A 19,966-nucleotide genomic window follows, 5' to 3' on the forward strand; every position below is an offset into this window, starting at 1 on the left:
GGGCTCTGGGTAGCCGGTGCGGAAGGGTCCGGCCCGGCCCAGGTCGGAACAAAGCGTCGGCGACGCAGCAGGCCCAGCATGGCGGCGCGGCCGGCCCGGCTCCGCCTGTGGATGCTCCTGCATCTGCTGCCGCAGGTTAGTGACTGTGCCGGGCTGTGTCCTCCCCAAGCCACCCGCGGGCACTCTGGCTGAGGGCGGGGAGCCGCCGCGTACGGGCCGTGCAGTGTGTCTGTTCCCGGAGCCGCCTCCCGCGGGCGCCCTGAGGTGCTGCAGTCGCCTTGCAGCAGGCCGGGGCCCAGCTGTAGCTGCAGGACGGCAGCCGAGTGCATGGGGCTGCCGGCCCTGCCCTCCGCGATTTGCAAGTGTCGATATATCTGTGGGTCTGGGGTTGTTTGAGACTTTTTTATTCTTTCCGTACTAACTAGCGTTTTCTTCATAGTTCTTAAAACTTAAAGGCCCTGGTGGGCCCAGCCCAGCATCTTCGTAAGGCAGCCCCAGGGAGGGGAGCGCAGCCGAATCCCCGGGCTGGATCCCCGCAGGGACGACTCTGGGTTTATCCCGACTGACAGACTCCCTATGAGGAAGCATTCAGCAGAAGAGATTTCTGCTGACCCTGATGCTGTAGTTTATCTTGAGTCTTGTACTGTCGTTACTAAAACATTAGTTTTGTGAGATAGATTTCTGAGGGTGTGACAAACTAGGCATGTAATCCTGATACAGGAGAGAGTGGATTTCTAGCAATTGTATTGCCTGGTACATAGCTTTTGCTTTTTAGTTCGGTATTTTCTGTTCTAAAAATTTTGAAATGTTGTTTAATGTGTCATTTAAAATTCTTGACTGTTTAGTAAGTAATTTGAAGTGTACTATGTCTTGAATATTACAGGTGTAACATCTTAACAGGGAACTCTAATTTTTCCTTCTTCTCTGTCTGTCTCCTTACTGATTTCTTGCCAATAATCTTTAGTTACAGAGTGGTCTGGTTGTCAGCTAACTTCTTTATTTCTGTATCATCTTCTTTTTTTTCATCCATTATCTTTATCTTAATTACCTCTTCATTATGCTCTTGCATACTGCATGCATTTTGTCAGCTCCACTGATGCTTCAGAGGAACTGTTAGTGCCAGTGTAGGCCCCACAAATTAATAAGATTTAATTAACAAGATTAATTCGATTAAGAAATTAACAAGAACAAGTCAAAGACTGGGATGGAATCAGTTTGATCCATTGATTTGGGGAAGGTGAGCACATGGCAGTGCAGAAGGACAGTGGGTGAGATAGTCCGCTGGTAAGTACTTGGAGATCTTGCCTTCAGCGCCATGCATTGCAGCACATTCCTTTCTGTAAGCATTTGGTATATATGTGCAGTGGAAGTGCTAACGTACTTGAGTAAGCTTGGGCAGACTGGCCAGGATGCTGAAACAATCATGCTGCTGCTATGAAAAGTGGATGTACTGTGTGCTGCCAATATGTTTTTGTTAGCCAAGCTGGCATTTAAAAAATTTTCTTGAATACCTCTTATTGTGCATTACTTCTGCATCTCTTGTGTTTGCACTTGGGATGATTTTGGGTAGTACATCCTCCTTAGCGTGAGGCAAAGAAGAGTGCTGCACTCCTGGTGTGGTACTCCCATGATTAATGGCTGGAGTTATTCCAGGGCACAAAGCTGACAAGAGCTGCTGTATGCGTTTGCTGTGTGCCAGCTGTACTCATTCTCAGTGCCTTACTCTTGCCTTAGTGAGCATATACCTTTGTCTCCCTCCTTGAAACAGGAAATTGAATTTTTTTTCTTTTTTTTTTTTCCCTGGGGCGAGAGGAGGTAGTGTCCACATTTGCTTCTATATTCTCATTTAGGGAGAAGGATCCACCTGGCTACTGAAACATGGGTCTTCCAAATCTGGGTCCTCATCTGGGAACACTTTAAGAGTGGTGTGATCTTATAGATCCAACTACAATCTGCACTTAGATCTTGCTTTGGTATTTGAGTTTTCACATTTCATTTAAGTTCCCATCCCTTCCAGGTGTGTTTCCCTTCAGTTACAAGAGCAACATGATATGTGAGCCTTTGACTAGTGACAAACATAGTAACATGATCTGCAGTGAGTGTGTTGGATCTAGCTGGCCTTCACTATAGCAGCTTTCAGCAGAATATATTGAATTGAAATGATGGGTTTGTATTTTAAATTAGGGCACTCTATGATGTGGGTCCAAACAATTGGAAAGACTGTCTGAAATTCTGCATTAAGGTGGTGGCTGACAATTTAGTCTCCTGGAATTATTGCATTATGAATATGTAGCTGTCTGCACTGTACAGTGTTTGTTGAAGGACTGTTTTGTGTACAGTTTTGCTGCCTGCTGTTGTTGATCTCCAGATGGATCACTGCAGTTCATGGGAAAGAATGACTCCAGCTCCTGGGAACTCTCACATTGTACCTGCTGTAAGATTAGCATAGCTCATTCATTCCTTCTTCAAGGAACACAGCTCCCAGTGTCTGTGAAATCTCTCTGAGGTGTGGGTGACCAGGTCAGTTAACAGAGCTACTGAAAGCAGAAAAGTTGTGTAGAACATCCTAGGTGAGTGTGGGGCCAGAGGCAGGGAGGAACAAGCAAGACAGACATTAGGTTGGCTCAGTCACTCACACTGAAGTTTCTTGAAATACAGATAAGATTAATTCTTCCTCTCCACCTTTTTTGATCATTTAACTTGCAAGTCCAGTGCTTGCCTGTGAGCTACATTAGTTCACCTAAAAAAGACTTGCACAGCAAAAAAATACTGGGCAGTATTCTTCTCTTTTATGCATTAATCTGTGGAAGGCCCTGATGAGAGTCAGAGCCAACAAGTACACCCTTCTATTACCACAAACATTAGATTAGCTTGTTTGTCTGTTAAATTCTGCCTTCAGAGAAAAACTTTTTCCAGGTTTGCAGCTTTATGGAAAACACTTCCTTTTGTGTTAATTTTACACTACTGTGTGCTTTGTAAGCCATAGGATCAGTAGGAATCAAGTATTATAATATACCTTATTATCACAGCAGCTGTTGTTTTTCTGTGTTTGGAAAAGGCTGGACTTGATATCCAAACACTTGGAAAAGAGCCTTTGGGGTTGTAGGCACATTGTATAGGATCTGCACAAGAGATGACATTTTCTCCTGGGTTCATTGAGGATATGAAGTGGTCTCTAGGAATAAGGAATCATCATAAATGTTGCCACTATGCCAGTGCATCAGCAGCACTTCTTTGAACTTTTGTTGTCCCATACCTGCTGACATGAATAAAAACAAAACTGGATGCATCAAAGTGGATAAGAACAAACTTCAGAACTATGCTTTGATTCTAAGTGATAATAGCTTTGTAAAAACATCTGTTAATCCACATTATCCACAGATTATATTCTCCACAATTTTTAAAACTGTGTTCTCTCTTCTGCTTTTAGCCCTGCTCATATTGCCTTTAATTCCTGTCATGCTTAACTTTTATTTGGCTTTTGACACACAAATCCGCATAGCTTCTAAAATGTTTTGAGCACTTCACATTAGGAACCTTTTACTCCCTTAATATTTCTCTGGAGAAATATTAATATTAAATAGCACAGAAAGAAAAATTGTGTATAAGTCTCTCCTGGATGCCTTTTAGGAATTATTCCTAAGTTCCAGTAATGGTTATATTCATGGAAATGTAGTAACACACTGTGTACTTAAGTTTTAAAGATGTGTGCCATATATCTTATAGATGTAAAACTTCTAACTGTACAGCTTGATTGTTTCCTATATGCATAAAGCTGTTCAATTACAGGAGTTAGCTCCTGCTAAACTGCCTGAAGATTTTGGAGAGAATTGTACATGTAATATTCAAAACTAAGATACTCCATGTTTTGTTTGCTTATCTAAGCCCAAATAGACCACGCACAATAAGCAGGGAACATTATTTTGTTCTTGTCTTTCGTGTGTGATTGTATTTGCATCTCTGGTGCTTATTACTCTTGGAAGTAAAATTCAAGATAATAAGTATAGGTAAGTTCTAAATTCCTAGCTTCTGTTGAAAGTAGTTTAGGTGCTATAATTGGGTACCTGAGATATGAGTTAACAAGTCCACTACAGCAGGGAGTTTGAGTTCTTGTTTCCTCACAGCACATGCACAATTAGTGTCTCCCTTTCTCCACAGATATCTTCAAAACTTGCACTGTGCTCTAGTGGCTTTACTCTGCACTGAGCTAATCGGTGTGACCTCCCATATCAGCATGCTTCAGGACAAATGTCATTGGTTCTAAAGGACTTAGTTAACAATAACGTTATAAAAAAGGGAAAAAGTTGCTGCCTATGTTAACAAAGACCATTTATATGCAGAAGAGTTAATATAAAAATCTCTGCCTCCTGTATGTTCTTACAATGACATTTCTTTACTGCTTTGCTGACATCTTGCAGAATGCCATCATTGCCTCTACGTACACTATGTATGTTAAAGAGCTTTTTTTACAATGTGGGTGGTAGAACACTGGCACAGGTTGTCCAAAGAGGAAGTGGGTGTCCTGTCCCTGAAAGTGTTCAAGACCAGGTTGAACAAGGTTTGGTCTACTTGAAGATCTCCCAGCCCATTGCCAAGGATTTGGACTAGGTGACCTTTAAAGCTCCCTTCCAACCCAAACCATTCTGTCATTCTCAAAAGTTTTCCAAAAAATATCTTTTTACTCTGAGTGTCTCCTAGGGGTGCATAGTAACTTCTGTGTAATAGGGTTTGAAATAAAGAGGGAGAAATAAGAGTGGTGAACTCTTTTAATGGATTTTTGAACAAGCATGTTAAGATACGACATTGTTGCTGACTCCAGTCATCTTTAACATCTTGTTAATCGGCTGCTACATGAAGAAACAGATGTGTAAGGTGTATTTGTAAGAGTGTAACTGCATAATTATCAAATCATTGGCTTGTTTAAGTTATGAATGTTAAACTAGATGCTGACTAATTAGTCTGTCACAACTTTCTAATTAGTAGCAGCGATGGTTAGGCATATAATGTTATATTTCTTTCCAGAATGAAGTTTCATCAATTCTGGTAGGCACAAAGTAATTTCCTTGGGAAAAGCTAAAGCAGAGCAATAGAGCAATTAAACATATCTTCAGTCAATGACTTCAGTTCTGCTTGAGTGCTGGACAGAAGAAGGAGAGAAGGAAGAATGTAAAAGAAGGAGTTGGGTGTATGGGTAGAGAGACATATGATACAAAGGTGGATGGTAGAAAGATAAGATGATTGCGGGGATTGGTTGGTTGGTTTGAGGGGGTTTTGGTTGGTTGGTTGATTTTGAACCTGCTGCTCGTTGTCAACTGATGGTCTTGTTGTCATCCTGTGTCCTGGGGTTACTAGTGGATGGCAGTGTTCCATTGGAAACCGAATGTGTGACTAGTTCAGATGAGAATCAGATCATTTATTGTACATGTTTCAGATATTTTATGAATGTTTTTAAACAAATTTCCAAGTGCAAAGTGCTAGTAAGGATTAGTGAATGTCCTCAATAAAATGGAGAAACTTCCCATTACAATAGGAAACAAATGCTCTGGGAACACAAAAATGGTAATAGGAAGAATCCAGTTACATTAACAGTATTTGGTATTCCTAAGGACTAGATTTCCAAATCAGTGGGCTGAAATAGTATTTTGAGACTGCTACATTTAATATGTGGCCAATTTTTTCCTGACTATCTAATAGCTTGTAGGAAGATAAAATACAGATATGATTTGCATTTGCTCTCAGCATCATCCTTTTATAATTTATTACCAGACAGCACGACTTGAAAATTTAAATTGCTCTGTAAGAGCACTGTGAGGCTCTAAAGCAGCAACTGAAGATCAGCAAGACTCTCCTTCAAAAAGAAGCATTGATCTGGATTTGTATAATTGAATTACATTTTAAAAGTAAGGTTTTGTCCTGCTTTCTGAGCACTGCTTTTGTATCTTAATATATTTTTATCTGAAGCATTAAAATCTTTTTGCAGCAGCTGATCAGATCTTAGTCTGAAATTTAATTCTTAATGTGTTGATGTTTAAATCTGACCAGATGGTCACAGAACATATATGGGCACACTTCGCACTGAGGAGCTGATGTTCAGTGTTTTGCATAAAGGAAAGACTTCAGAACTTACACTTTTTCAGTGAGTGGAGATGGTGCCTGACAGTCCTCCCAAGACAGAGCCTGCAATCCCAGTGCTGCTGATGATGGCTGATTCTTAAAGTGATGCTCTGATGCCTTCTTGTGCAAGCGAGGACAAGAGCCCCTTGTCAGAGGGAGAAGCATTGCAAGGGGCCTGTTTGCCAGTTAGAAATGGCCAGGATTTATTTCAGAGCCCTTAGAACAGTACAAACAAACCTCATGATATACTTTGTGTTTCTTCAACCATTTCCAAGATCAGGGAGGATTTACAATTATTTTGGCTCAGTTAATATGAGAATGAAGTCACCACTAATTAGAGTTAAAACCACCACTAGTGATAGGGAAATTGTATGTACTTCCACTGTTGTTTTGTTTGTCTCCCTACATTCTGATTCCCTGGGTAAACATCTACTAGGATTAGGGGTACAAACAGACAACTGCATCAACTCCACAAAAGTACTTTATTTTGCAGGTTATGTATATTCATAAATACATACATATATATGTATATGCATATGTATATATAGTATATATATGTATATACATATATATATATAGTCTTGTAGGTGATTTTGGTTCAGCTTTTAGGGTGGAAGATGAGAAATATACCTAGTACTCACAAAATTGTGTCCTTACACACAGGGAAGGGAAGGATAGGAATAGACATATAAAATAACAGACCTCATCATGAAGAATAAGATTTGTGAAAATGTCTGTGTTAAGGAAGTGTTTGCTAATACCTACTTGTGAGTCCCCAGATCTTTCAGTTTTGCTGGGAAGTGGCTTGGTACAATCTGACATAACTAAAATTATGAGGAAATTACTGTGTTTGCTGTATTTTTTTTTTTGCAGGGGTGGGAAGCTGGAAGTATTTGTGTTAAAATTAGCACATCTTGCAGTTAGATGTAGTGTGAGCAGTTCACTGAACAAACAGGTTACATACAGTGTATCACAACTGAGATGTCTAAAGCTGGTAGATTTGCTGCATGTTACTGTTTATTTTTGCTGTAGTTCTGGTTCTCTTTTTCCTTGTTACTACAAGATCTGGGTTATGTTATCTCAGTCTCCAGGAGTTCTTCAGGAGAATTCTAACATGTACATGATGCAAAAGATAGCTAACCTCCTTTTAAAAATGAATGTGAAATGCTGTGGGTATGGAATATCTCTTTTTTGAATCATCTGCCTGGTTGTGACCCCTTCCAAACCTCTTGGGCATCTATTCACTGGATGAACAGGGCGAGAAACAGAGAAGGCTTTGATAGTATGCACACTGTTCAGCAGTAGCTAAAACATTAGTTTGTTATCAGCATCGTTTTGGGCACTAAACTAAAACTCTGCACCATACCAGCTGCTATAAAGAAAATTAACTCCATCCCAGCCAGACCCAGGACAAGCCTTTAATTATGAATCTTAGATATGTAATCTTCACTACTTGCAGATGTTGGAGTTTTGACAACAGTGACAACTGGTCTTTGAAGCAGTGATAAGTAAATGCAGTAGGTAGACTTGAGAGTCTATATGTGCTACCTAGGACAGAAAAAGAGCTGCTGCTGCTGCTGTGGGGTCTTGCCACATCTTCACCAAAGGTGTCCAAGGTTGAGTTTTGGAATTATGCAGATCTAGAATTGATCATTATTTCAGGCTGTACTTTCAGGAGTTGGTGTCTTACTCACAGAATCATGAAATGGTTTGACTGGAAAGGGACCTTAGAGATCATCTAGTTCCAGGCCCCTGATGTGGGGTGGGCTAGGCCAGGCTGTTCAAAGCCACATCCAACCTGGCCTTGAACACTTCCAGGGATGGGGCAACCCACTGCTCTGGGCACCCTGTGCCATGGCCTCACCACCCTCACAGCCAACAATTCCTTCCCAATATCCCATCCAGCCCTGCCCTCTGGCACTGGAAGCCATTCCCTGTATCCTGTCCCTCCATGCCTTGTCCCCAGTCCCTCTCCAGCTCTCCTGGAGCCCCTTTAGGCCCTGCAAGGGGCTCTGAGCTCTCCCTGGAGCCTTCTCTTCTCCAGGTGAGCACCCCCAGCTCTCCCAGCCTGGCTCCAGAGCAGAGGGGCTCCAGCCCTTGGAGCATCTCCATGGCCTCCTCTGGACTGGCTCCAGCAGTTCCATGTCCTTTTGATGTTGGGAGCCCCAGAGCTAAACAGTGCTCAAAGTTTCATATCTGTTCTGCCATAGTCCAGCTTCTTTCCCTTTCTGTGGTTATAAAACATATGTGCACCAATCTAGCTGTGTTGTTTGAGGTTCGCTTTTTGGTTTGTTGGGTTTGTTTTTTTTTCCTTCAAACATATCCAGTATTGTTACATTTGATTCTTTGACCAATTGCTGTGTAGCACAGAATTTGCCTAATGTATCTGAAGTCTTTCTTTGAAGCATGTTGGAAATAATAACAAATTCCACTGTACTCCCTGCACAGATATGGAAACTTTGTAGACTTTTGTTTTTCTTTAAAAATACAAAGCAGGCCAATCAACAGCAAGTTACTCCCTTCACTTCTGATATTTTATGTAACCTAAAATTCTTGTGAAATTTTTGTTACATTTTCAGGTCTACTGTGAGTATGGGATGGTACATGTCCTTTCAGAGAAGGGGAGCAACAAAGGAAAAGACTACTGTATTCTCTTCAACTCTCAGTGGGCCCATTTGCCACATGATCTGGGTAAAGCTGTAAGTACCTAGCTAACTGATGACAAAAAATGCATAAAAAATGCCTTTGTTGCTAGGAAACTTCTGATTTCGTACTTGGATTAGTAGAACTTGAAGCAACTGCTTTGTTTGCTCTGCTTAGAAAATATTTTATCTCTTAAGATCATTAGGCAGTGCTAGGATGGCAATGCGTATTTCCTGGCATTGTGCAGAGATAATGACTATTGCTGTTCAAAACAAAAATACTCCTTTTCAATTATGTGATCAATGAAATTAAAATGGCACATATCTGTACTTGCAAAGGAGTTTTTGTACATCAGCATGATACAAGAAGATACCACATGCCTTTTCTTATATAGCGAACTGTGGCCTTTAGTGCTTTCTCATTGTCAAGTTTAAGGTTAAGTAGTCTTAAACTGTGTCAAGCTTTTGCTGCATTATCCTAAGTTGTATGAGCTGATAATTTAGTAAATTCTTCACTGCTTTCTATGAGAAAAAGTTACTGGGCACTGAATGATGAAATCAGCAAATGCACTTTGAATGAGCTACTAATGGGTAAAGATGTAGTTGACTGATACTTGGTTCATTTTATTCAGCCAGCTGAGTGCCCCACTGAATTTTTAGAGTTCCTTACCAATGTATAGGCATGTCTCAGTTACTTCTGGTGGGTTTATTGCAACTGTACCTTAGTCCTTACTTACATCAGTAGTTGTCTTTGCCTTGTACAGACTCAGCTGATAAACTCTTGCACTTGCCCTGACTGTGTAATGTGAATGAGCACATGCATGACTGACTGTGGTACTTATGAGAGTTGGGGACTGTACTGTAGACACTTCATTTAAATCAGTCTCATAAAAATTCACTAGTGTCATATCTCAGTAACTCTGCAGGAGCTGATGTAGTCCAGAATAGCTTGCACAGACACTTGGGTAGTGTATTCTGTATCCCTTGCCTGTCCCTGTCTCCTTCCTTGGTTCTTTCCTGCTTTTCCCCTCTTTCATATTCTTGCTCCTCCTCCTTCAGTACTCCAGCAGTATAGTTCATTAACTGAGGCAATGCAGTGCACCACTCTGAGCTCACACTGCATTTGTGTTGTGCTCTGTGCCCTGAAACTTGGACAACCGTGAAGTGTGGGTAGGAGCATTTCACTGTCTCTAGAGGTCAGGCTGGAGACAGAAGTTTTCTGAAAAAGGTTGAAGCTACTAACAACCTGACACTTCCTTTCCCCCCTAAAACACTAGAGTCTTACACAGGTATTATACATCATGTACCTGTGGATTTCTAATACAAACTGTTCCGTGTATCATTTTTTCAGGTTAAAACTTTATCTTGACTCTTCTCAAGTCTAACAGCTTACCTCAGCAAGGCCTGACACTTGCTTCTCTTAGCACAGCTTGGTTGTTTGGTAGATAATTACAGATTTCAGGTAACTTGCAGGTAGAACTGGGCAAAGATGCTGGTGGTTGTTTAGATCTTGCAAGAAAAATTTGTGCCAGTGTAATTTCTAAAACCTTGAAGTGTCTTTGGGATGTTCTGTTGAAACACACCAGATGAGATGTATTTGGGCCTGTGGAGGGCCAAAACTAAAGAATTGGGATGGCCTGGCAATGTCTCTGGATCACAAGTGGTGAGAGAAGTAGCTCAGTATTCAGGTACTTGGGATGCAAAATCTCAGGTCACTGAATACAGTAGGTTTCAACGTGGAAGTTTTCTGCCTATGCTTCTGTACATTTCTCCAGCCTGTGTTTTAGTTTCTAGCTGTTCATACCCTCCATCATCCCAGCCTGCCACTCTGCCACTCCAGAAAAGATAAAAGCTTGCTGTACTCCTCCCACAACCTGGCTGTGTGCATCAGAACAGCAACAGTGCTGAAGAAAGTAAATGCAAGTGAAGGTCATATCCCAAATTTTATTACCAGCGGAATTCTGTACAACAAGGTGAAACAAGGCAGGACCCTACATAATAGAGAAGGCAGCATTGTTTCAGCATTCATGTTGCTCTGAGAATAGTCTACCACTCCATTACTGGAAAGCTTTGAATTACTCTTTAGAAACTCTGGCTTCTGCTCTTGACTTCTTTTATTATTTCATGTTATATATATGTATTTAACTAATTTATTTTTTTTTCAGTCACTCTTGCAACTGCAGGATCAGACAGCATCTGTTTTGTGTTCTCCTTCTGATGTACCTGATGGGGGATTTAATAATCAAATACCCATGGTGATGCGAGGAAATTGCACCTTCTATGAAAAAGTGAGGCTTGCTCAGATAAATGGAGCTCGTGGTCTGCTGATTGTTAGTAGAGAGAGACTGGTAAGTTGCTTTTTTATCTTCCTATGCTGCTGATACTCCTCTGATATTGTCTTCAGTGCACATTGCTGGTATTTGATGTTCTTCTTTAAAGTAAATAATGCATGTGTATTCCTGCATGTACATACCTTGCATAGTTATGTGTGGAAACCATACATCTGATGGAAGAATGAATGAAACAAGAGTCACTCATTTAAGTAGGAGGAGTTGGCATGGAGCTCATGTGACATTCAAGTCAAGGAATTACCCTTGTTCAAAATGATACACTGGAGTCAAAGGATGAAGTTGATTTGTGACTTCATCATACTACCACACTGAATCTAGTGCATTAGATTCAGCTGGAGCATCAACAGCATGATATTTGTAAAATGAGTAGTTTTGAAAATAAAATGAGTAGGTTTGAGTCCTGGTCAATACTAGAGGCACACATCAGTCATAAACCCATGAGCCTGATGTGCAAAAGATACTGCTTGAAATTTGGTTGCTGTATTTTGCCGTTACAGTCTTACATTACTTCTGTTTTACTGGGAACAGGCATATATTTTGACTTTTAGCTGTCATTAAGTTCCCTTCTAGAATATTTTTCAAATCAGCAGGAACAGAACTTGCAACTTCAACCCTTTTGAAGAAGTAGAAGTATTTGCAGAAATAAACATATGCTTACCTGGTCTGAACTGTCTTTCAGGTTCCTCCTGGAGGTAATAGGAGTCAGTATGAAGAGATTGATATTCCTGTGGCTCTGCTTAGCTATACTGATATGTTAGATATTGGCAAGGTAAACTTAATACTAAAAGCTCTCATTTATATTATGTCACGTCAATGAGTCACTGCTCAACAGTATTAAGTCCACCTTAAGAGTTTTGAATATGAAGAGAATGTATTTATGAAGATTGCATTATTGTGTTTTGGAAAAACAAATTCAAATCTCTTAGGAGGTTATTTCTCATCTTTGGAATAAAATCAAAATACAGCCTGGTGCTGGAAATAAATATCACTAATAGAAGAGCCAATAGATGGCTCTTATGTGTCTGCGACAAAGCCTGATTCTGAGGTTGCTTGGTGAAAATTAAATAAGTGAACCTTTGCTAAGGTGGCTTTTTGGATGTCCTTCCTAACTACTATTTACCTCCACAGAGTTTTGGCAGCTCAGTGAAAGGAGCAATGTATGCACCAAATGAGCCTGTGCTGGACTACAACATGGTGATAATCTTTGTCATGGCCGTGGGGACTGTTGCAATTGGAGGCTACTGGGCAGGAAGCAGAGATGTGAAAAAGTGAGTAACTGAATGCAGTATACCAGTTTTCCTGTATTTTTTACAGAATGAGAAAAATAGATGGTGTTTATGTAAGCATCATCTGGCAGATCTGCTAGTGAGGTTAGGATTAGGAGACTCCGTAGCCAGAATGAGAAAATGCTGATGTGATGTTTGAAAGGCCCTGGGCCTTGCATTGGTTTGGTCACTGTAGGAAATCATCAGAGTATAAATGGAATGCAGATCATTTTAGGATTTTGCCATGTTAAAAGACCAAACATTTGAAAAGCTCAGAAAGAAAATTATTTAGTAATAGGCTTCCTGTTCAGGCTTTTGCAAAAATTCAACACAAAAATACTTCGTAAAAAATAATAAAATATGCTTTTATTGGTATACAAACCAAATTTGGCAAACCAAATTGATTGGATGGCTAACATAAGCTATGTTTTTTATCAATTTTTAAAGGAAATTTTATGGTTACTTTTTTCTGCAGGTGGGATTGGGAGAACGAGGTCATTCTGCCACAGTTACTTCCAACATTTATTTTGTATGCACAACCTGATTGAAGGATTTCTTCTGAAGTTAGCAAATTATTCTCTGCTAGTTTCCAGGATTCAGCTGAGTTTTTGAAATGAAATACTACTCTAGATAAGTTAACACAGCAGTTAAGTAGTTACTGGGTTATGCATTGCATTACAGCTGATGTTCATACATTCATGGAAAATGTGGTGTTTGACTGACTTGAGTGGAAATCAAAGCAGGCATTGGTATTGTAATGTGTTTTCAACCCCTTGTGTTTTTTGCTGAAGATTCGACATCCTTGTGTATTTTGTTGCAGAAGGAATGAACTGATGATAGCCATGTTACTCTTTCAGGAGGTACATGAAGCACAAGCGTGATGATGGGGCGGAGAAACATGATGATGAAACAGTGGATGTGACTCCCATAATGATCTGTGTGTTTGTAGTGATGTGCTGCTCAATGCTCGTCCTCCTTTATTTCTTCTATGACCACTTAGGTACTCCTAAGGTTGTGTTTATATTGATGAATCTTCAATATCACAAGGCTGACATCACTCAAAGAACATTTTATTGTGAAAATAATAATGAAACATCTCTCTTCTGTTACGTGTCTTCATCCCAATGTGATTTAAAATACTGTAAGAAAACTCACTGAGTAGATTTCTAATCCTTCTTTTTGTGAGGTTGGTCATAAATCTTCTTTCAAACATTAAAGCTATTAAGTAGATACAGACTTAGTATTTTCCACCTTTTATTTTTTTTTAAAGTGTTCTCAGACCTAATTTTTTTTATCTTTATAAAGATTATAATTTTCTGTTGATCTCTCATCAGATTGACAAAAAAAATATGAGTGCCTAATGCTTCTTTGTATTTCTGAGGAAGTAGTGAAACATGCATCCCATCTGTGTTGGTTCATTTTGCTACTTAGTGATTTTAATATTCCCTTATAATGCTCCTATATGTTCATAAAGAGAAGATAAATGCTTCACCATGGGTTGCCTTTGAAGCTTATGACTTACTTTAAAAAGATTAGGATAGAAGTTTTGATTTGAGTAGGCATTGCATAAAGTACACCTGAGTAAAAGGAGCTATAGAATTAGATACTTAAAGAGCATGACTCCAATCAATTCTTTGAAGTCTCTGAATTTAGCTTTCTCTATTGAAATTTAAGCCTTATTTCTCATTTAGTCTTATTGACTATTTGTTCCTTATTCAGCCAGGATACAAAAAAAGCATCTCTTGCCTTATCCTACTTGGACTTAATACTTTTTTCCCCTCAGTCTATGTTATAATAGGAATATTCTGCCTGGCTGCCTCGATTGGTCTTTACAGTTGTCTGTCTCCCTTTGTAAGAAGATTCCCCTTGGGAAAGTGTAGGTATGTGGCAATTTTGAAAATTTTAATAGGAAACTTAGGTTTTTATACTTTTGGGTAGGTGTGGGGTTTAAAAGGTGGCTTAATGCTTCAAAATGTTTATAAAGGAAGAGGCTATCTACATAGACAACTGTAGCTTTGGTGTGTTTCTTTTTCAGAATCCCAGACAACAACTTGCCTTATTTTCACAAGCGTCCTCAGGTCCGGATGTTGCTCTTGGCAGTATTTTGTATCTCTGTCAGTGTAGTCTGGGGAATCTTCAGAAATGAAGATCAGTAAGTGTACATTTTAGTTTCTGTACTAAAAATTGTAATATGCTTTATAGTATAAGCGACTGACATTCACAGAAGTCTACATGTATCCAGAAATTAGGAATGACAGGAAAAAGAAGTAGAGACAGGCAGAAATTCTTAGTTGTTCCTTATGTACTTTATCTTTTTCTTGTTCATTTAAATTACAGAAAACTGTCTCTTGTTAAGCTTGAATTTCTCTGAGTTCCAGTCAGTATTCTGATCTCTTTAACTTAAGACAGCTTTTCAGAAGTGATATGGAAAGTTGGATTACAACTTGTCTAGCTTATTTCTTCATGAGAATAAGAGCTGGTAAGATTGTCAGATCTTTAGTTTCTCTCAGCTTTCATGTATGAGTCAGTAATTCTCTGTATCCAGTGTTGCTGTAGTACTGAGCTGTAGCATGTTCTTACCACTTTGGTTAGAGGTGGATCTTTTATGGAGTGTTGTGTTTTCATTTTTGTTCGGGGTTTTTTACCTCCTACCTCACTCCCAGATATTCCAATTTCCCCATGTATGGCATGATGAGCACTATTGTGTTCATCTTCTTGATTCCTCTATTGAGGGTTCACTGTTGGAACTGAAAAGCTGGCTTGTGTTTCTGATGACGATGCCAAAGATGTGTGACTTGTGCTTTGAATGCATATTACTGCTTTTTTGGGATCTGTGTTCTGTGTGGGTCATCGAATGACAGAACTCAAATCCCAGAATCATCAACTGAAAGACCTTTTAGAGAGATAAGTGTCAGACTGAGGAGTACAACTCTACTATAGAGGTGTTCCAACCTGCAATATTTAGGACTAGGAAATCCATTTTCTGCCTCAGAGCTGAAGTGGGCCTGAGTGTCTCCTGCACAAAGCTCCATCAAAAAGTACACAGGTATTGATCCAACAGCATCATCTCTCGTTGTACCTAGACCCTAGCAATTTTTTTAGTACTATCTCAGATCCTACTTCTCTTTGACCCAAGCAGTTGAGAGTAAAGTGAAGAGCACTTCTATACTCAACTTGCAAAACAAAACTGAAAAACAGGCCCAGCTGTAAATTTGCCTCATGCACACAAGGGTGCATATACCTATACACAGGACAAAGGACCCCAGGATTTCCCATTTTGGTATCCACTGATGTTATTCAGCCTGTTTTCAGTCTACCTCACTGCTCATTCAGCTTGTACTTCATCAGTTTCTCTGTGAGAATTTTAGAGAAGATTGAAAGCCTTACTGAAGTCTAGATAGACACTATCGCACAGTTCTTCCCTTGTCTCCCAGGCACTTCTTTGTGGAAGGTTATCAGGTTGATGAAGAACAACTTTGCATTTGCAAATTCATGCTGACAACAGTGTCAGTTTTAAGCAAGTACTTTGAATTAAGGAGGGTTTTTTTTGTCCCAAGCAGGTCCTGAGTGAGGACAAGGTTTGGTCTGCTTTTCCTGCTGTTTCCTGCAAAAATGTTACTCTTCTCTTTTTAAGGTGGGCCTGGGTTCTGCAAGACGCTTTAGGAATTGCTTTCTGTCTTTACATGTTGAAAACAATTCGCCTGCCTACATTTAAGGTATGAAAGTTAAAGAGAAGTTAAAGACTTGAAGAAGAAAGTTAAAGAGAAGTTTGCATGTATGTGTTTGAACAGAGTCACTTATAATGGAGTACATTGCCCTGGAAATGCACTTCCATTCATATGTAGCATGTTAAAAAGGGATGTTATGAGTATAATGAAGACCAATAAGTGGCATGTGATTGTTCTGTAGATTCTGTAGAGTGTTGACTCATAAATCACACACCACCCATTTATTTATGTATTTGGTGTTTGGGTATTTTGTTGGGGGTTTTTTTGTTTGTTTGTTTTGATTTTGTTTTTCAGATTGGCATACAACTAATGCATTAATCTAGTGGGTTTTTTTAAGTCTTTCTGACCTTAGTCAGTATCTTAAGACAAAAATCAGTATTAGTCATTTAGTTGCCCCTTAACCAGCTCTTCAAACTCTTGTTTCAAATTATCTTCACCTCTAAGTTTTTAGAGACTGACAGTAAGAGGGTGTATAATGTTTCAAGCTATGCCTGGCATCCTTCAGGGCAGAGCTTCCCAGTAAAATGAAATGGCACCATTTCCAGATTTTACATGATAAAGAATTTTGGGCACTAACAAGTAATTTTGTGTTTAAGAATTACTTTCTTTTATATGGTGTATGCAAGACGGTATACATCTAGAATATTTAGGAATTAAGAAAAATATATGAATGACTTGTTTTAATCCTTGTTAGCTTTTTCTTTGAACAGCCTTCTAATTATTAATTCTTCGCTGTTTGCTAATGCATAGTGTGTAAATACCAAATATTTTGTCTCTTCCTTCAGGGTTGTACCTTACTCCTCCTGGTTCTTTTTGTGTATGATGTGTTCTTTGTATTTATCACACCTTTTCTAACAAAGGTAAGTAAGATGTTTCTCTGCTGCCTGCTGCCCACAGAGCAAAGTGTAATGACTTGTTTCTCTGTGTGTTCCTAAATGATCCCATAGCTGCCGAGTGAAGTGCTGATTTACAATTTTCTCATTTTTTTTCCTTTAGACTGGGGAGAGTATAATGGTGGAGGTGGCTGCGGGCCCATCTGATTCTGCCACTCATGAAAAGGTACTTCATGTTGTCTGAAAATCTGGCACTAAGTTTCAACTGTTACACTTTTAACTTCTGTAAAATTCAAGACCACAAAGCTGAAATGAAGATGCCAGTCTGAAAAGAGCTTAATGTGGGAATAAGTGCTCATGAATGTTTATTCTGGAGGGGCAAAGCAGACTTGTGGTTCATCACACCAGCTTTGGTTTTCCTTTATCTTTTTTTGGCAGGGTTTCAATATATATAAGAAAGCTGGTTAGCTCAGCTTCACAAAAACATGACCACATCTGTAAATATTAACTTGCTACTAATTAAGCATAAGCATCTTTTCCTAAAGAGATAAAACATATAATCAGTCTGTCTCTTCCCCCTCCTTCCCTTTTTTGACATTTGCTTTACGAAAAGCTGAGACTATAGGTAAAGGAGAGAAACACAAATTGGAGACAGAAGAGAACAGAAGCCAGTTAAGTGGGTTTGCACTGTGGGACAGCAGCCAATTGCCTGAACACCTTACAAGATTGGCTGACTCAGGGAGGAAAGTATGTGAGATGTAGGAGACAGTGAGATATAGTGAGCAAAACAAAAAAATTAATCTGTAGGAAAGCCTGGTTTTGTTTATTAAGGATTAATTGGATCTATTTCAACAATGAATGTGATAATGTCAATAGCAAAGAAAATAATTGTTTCCAGGACAATTGGATCAATCCATACAGTCCATACTAATTTCTTTGACTTCTTTTGTTCTTCTCTCCTGTACCTTTAATACCCTTTTGGATTCAACTTTACACACAGAATGAATTGTATAAAACAGTAATGAGTGTATAAATATATAAAATTGTTTTGGCACTAATATGAGAAAAGAAAAAAGAAAATAAAGCTTCTTTAATGTACTATAACGAGAATACAGGTTTGCAATGAACCATTGTATACTGTGCCTCATGTTGCAAATCATGTAATAAATAGGAACACCAGGGGCAGGGAAGAGTCTTTAAAGTGATTTGAAAAATGACTTTTTAAAATTATTCATGTCTTGGTCTTTTGAGACTTTTATTGCACCCAGGTAAAGGAACTGTATAAATTATTATTTCTTATGCATGTTGCAACTTACCTAAATTTTGTACATACCTGCAGCTAAAACAGAGTTGATACCAAATCGTATTTGAAGACTTTGAAATTAACATAGCATTTAGAAAGTATTTCATCACTCCCATCTTAAATGCATTTTGTTAATTGTCAGTAATATTGTATGTAATGAATGTATAAAAAAATACATTTGCTGTATTTGAAGCCTGCAGTTTGAGTACAACAGGAACAAGTTCTGGGAGGTAGCGTCACTAGGCTTGTCATAATACATGTGTCTCTTTCATTCCAAGCTCCCAATGGTCCTGAAGGTTCCACGGCTGAATTCCTCACCATTGGCTCTATGTGACAGGCCTTTTTCTCTCCTAGGATTCGGAGACATTTTAGTTCCAGGTATTGTTTAGCATATTAAGAATTTTACATGTTGCACTGTCATATTAGTTTATTCCTCTTGTACTCCTGCTTCAAGTGGTAGGTTTGATTTGACTGCTATAAACCTGATAAATCTTCAAGGGTAGTGTTATTCAAGCACTATTCACCTTTTCAACAAGAAAAATGGACATTAATCTTATCGTTCAGTTTCACGTTCAGTGATATCAAGCAGTGTAAAGAAACTGCAGGAGTTGATTTAGCAACTGATTCTATACTGTAAAGCATTTTTAATAGTGTAGTCATAGAGGAAATTACTTGTCCATTTGCACACGGTTTAAGTACAGTTGCCTGACTACTCAAACCTTCCTGTTAGTGACATCCAGTATTTCTACTACACCTTCTCTCAAAATTGATTTTAGATAGTATGTAGAACTATCCCTGCCATCACTGCAGGTGAAAAAATTATGTACCTTCTGACTTTCAGATTTCTCCTCAGAAATAATTTGTTTACTTTCTTTTATTTTGGGAAATATGAAATCTGTCATCCCCATTAGTCTCCCCTTCTGCCCCCAAGCTGCAACAGAGTCATAGTCATTAACCATAAAATTCTATTGTCTTCAGTGTCAGCTGAACTTTCTCTTGCTCTTGTTGTGAACACTGTATTTTTTCAAAAGTTTAATAGGGACGGGATGACATTTTTATCTATGATCTATATGTTTGTAGCTGTTTATTTTACTTTTGGAGTGCTTCCAACACATGGGGCTTGTGCCATTGGATAACTGGTTTGTAAATTATGCAGCCTCCTGTATATGTTGTCATGGTGCTTAAACACAGAATGCCAAGGAAGTTTTTTTGGGGAAAAAAAAGTTCTTGAAAGTTCCTAGCTGGTTTATGGTTTTATGTTTATGATGAAGTGTGTGACTACGTTGAAATAATATTGTAACTGTTCTTTCTTTTCCTAGGCTTACTGGTAGCCTATTGCCATAGATTTGATATTCAGGTGCAGTCATCCAGAGTCTATTTTGTAGCCTGCACAATAGGTATGTACCACACTGCCACCTGAACACAAGACCTACAGGAGTGGCTCCCTCACAGTCTTGCATGGCGCAGTTTGGGGGTTTTATCCTGTTCCTCCTTTTATTATTAAACAGAAATATTTAGCAAAGTGCTTTCAAGGCTAGATCTTCCATCACCAAACTAGCTGATGTTGCTTTTCTGAGCTGTTTTGTCTGCCTTACCTAAGGGGAGCTTCTTGTTACCATGGCTGCCAAGGGTCTCAGTCTACCTTGTAGTTACACTATCTTTACATGTGCTTAGCTGCTCATTGTGGTTTCTAGATTCATGAATCTTTGATTGATTGTGCATGAGAATTC

At 39.1% G+C, this 19,966-nt stretch overlaps 1 protein-coding gene across 2 annotated transcripts in view; it reads left to right on the plus strand.

Moving 5' to 3' along the window:
• Positions 1 to 9: 9 nt before the first annotated feature.
• Positions 10 to 19,966, plus strand: part of SPPL2B (signal peptide peptidase like 2B) — a 32,134-nt gene continuing 12,177 nt past the window's right edge. For both annotated transcript variants that reach the window (XM_005531368.3, XM_014260087.2), the window contains exons 1-13: positions 10 to 135; positions 8,694 to 8,813; positions 10,922 to 11,104; positions 11,787 to 11,876; positions 12,236 to 12,375; positions 13,230 to 13,372; positions 14,156 to 14,252; positions 14,408 to 14,524; positions 16,007 to 16,088; positions 16,886 to 16,960; positions 17,097 to 17,159; positions 18,515 to 18,614; positions 19,556 to 19,633. In XM_005531368.3, coding sequence (XP_005531425.1) covers positions 79 to 135; positions 8,694 to 8,813; positions 10,922 to 11,104; positions 11,787 to 11,876; positions 12,236 to 12,375; positions 13,230 to 13,372; positions 14,156 to 14,252; positions 14,408 to 14,524; positions 16,007 to 16,088; positions 16,886 to 16,960; positions 17,097 to 17,159; positions 18,515 to 18,614; positions 19,556 to 19,633 — 1,345 coding nt within the window. In that variant the 5' untranslated portion in view covers positions 10 to 78. The remainder of the gene's footprint in view (positions 136 to 8,693; positions 8,814 to 10,921; positions 11,105 to 11,786; positions 11,877 to 12,235; positions 12,376 to 13,229; positions 13,373 to 14,155; positions 14,253 to 14,407; positions 14,525 to 16,006; positions 16,089 to 16,885; positions 16,961 to 17,096; positions 17,160 to 18,514; positions 18,615 to 19,555; positions 19,634 to 19,966) is intronic.

Source organism: Pseudopodoces humilis, chromosome 28, assembly GCF_049639895.1.
Source record: "Pseudopodoces humilis isolate 2021_Gansu_Grassland_sample_001 chromosome 28, ASM4963989v1, whole genome shotgun sequence".
NCBI lineage: Eukaryota > Metazoa > Chordata > Aves > Passeriformes > Paridae > Pseudopodoces > Pseudopodoces humilis.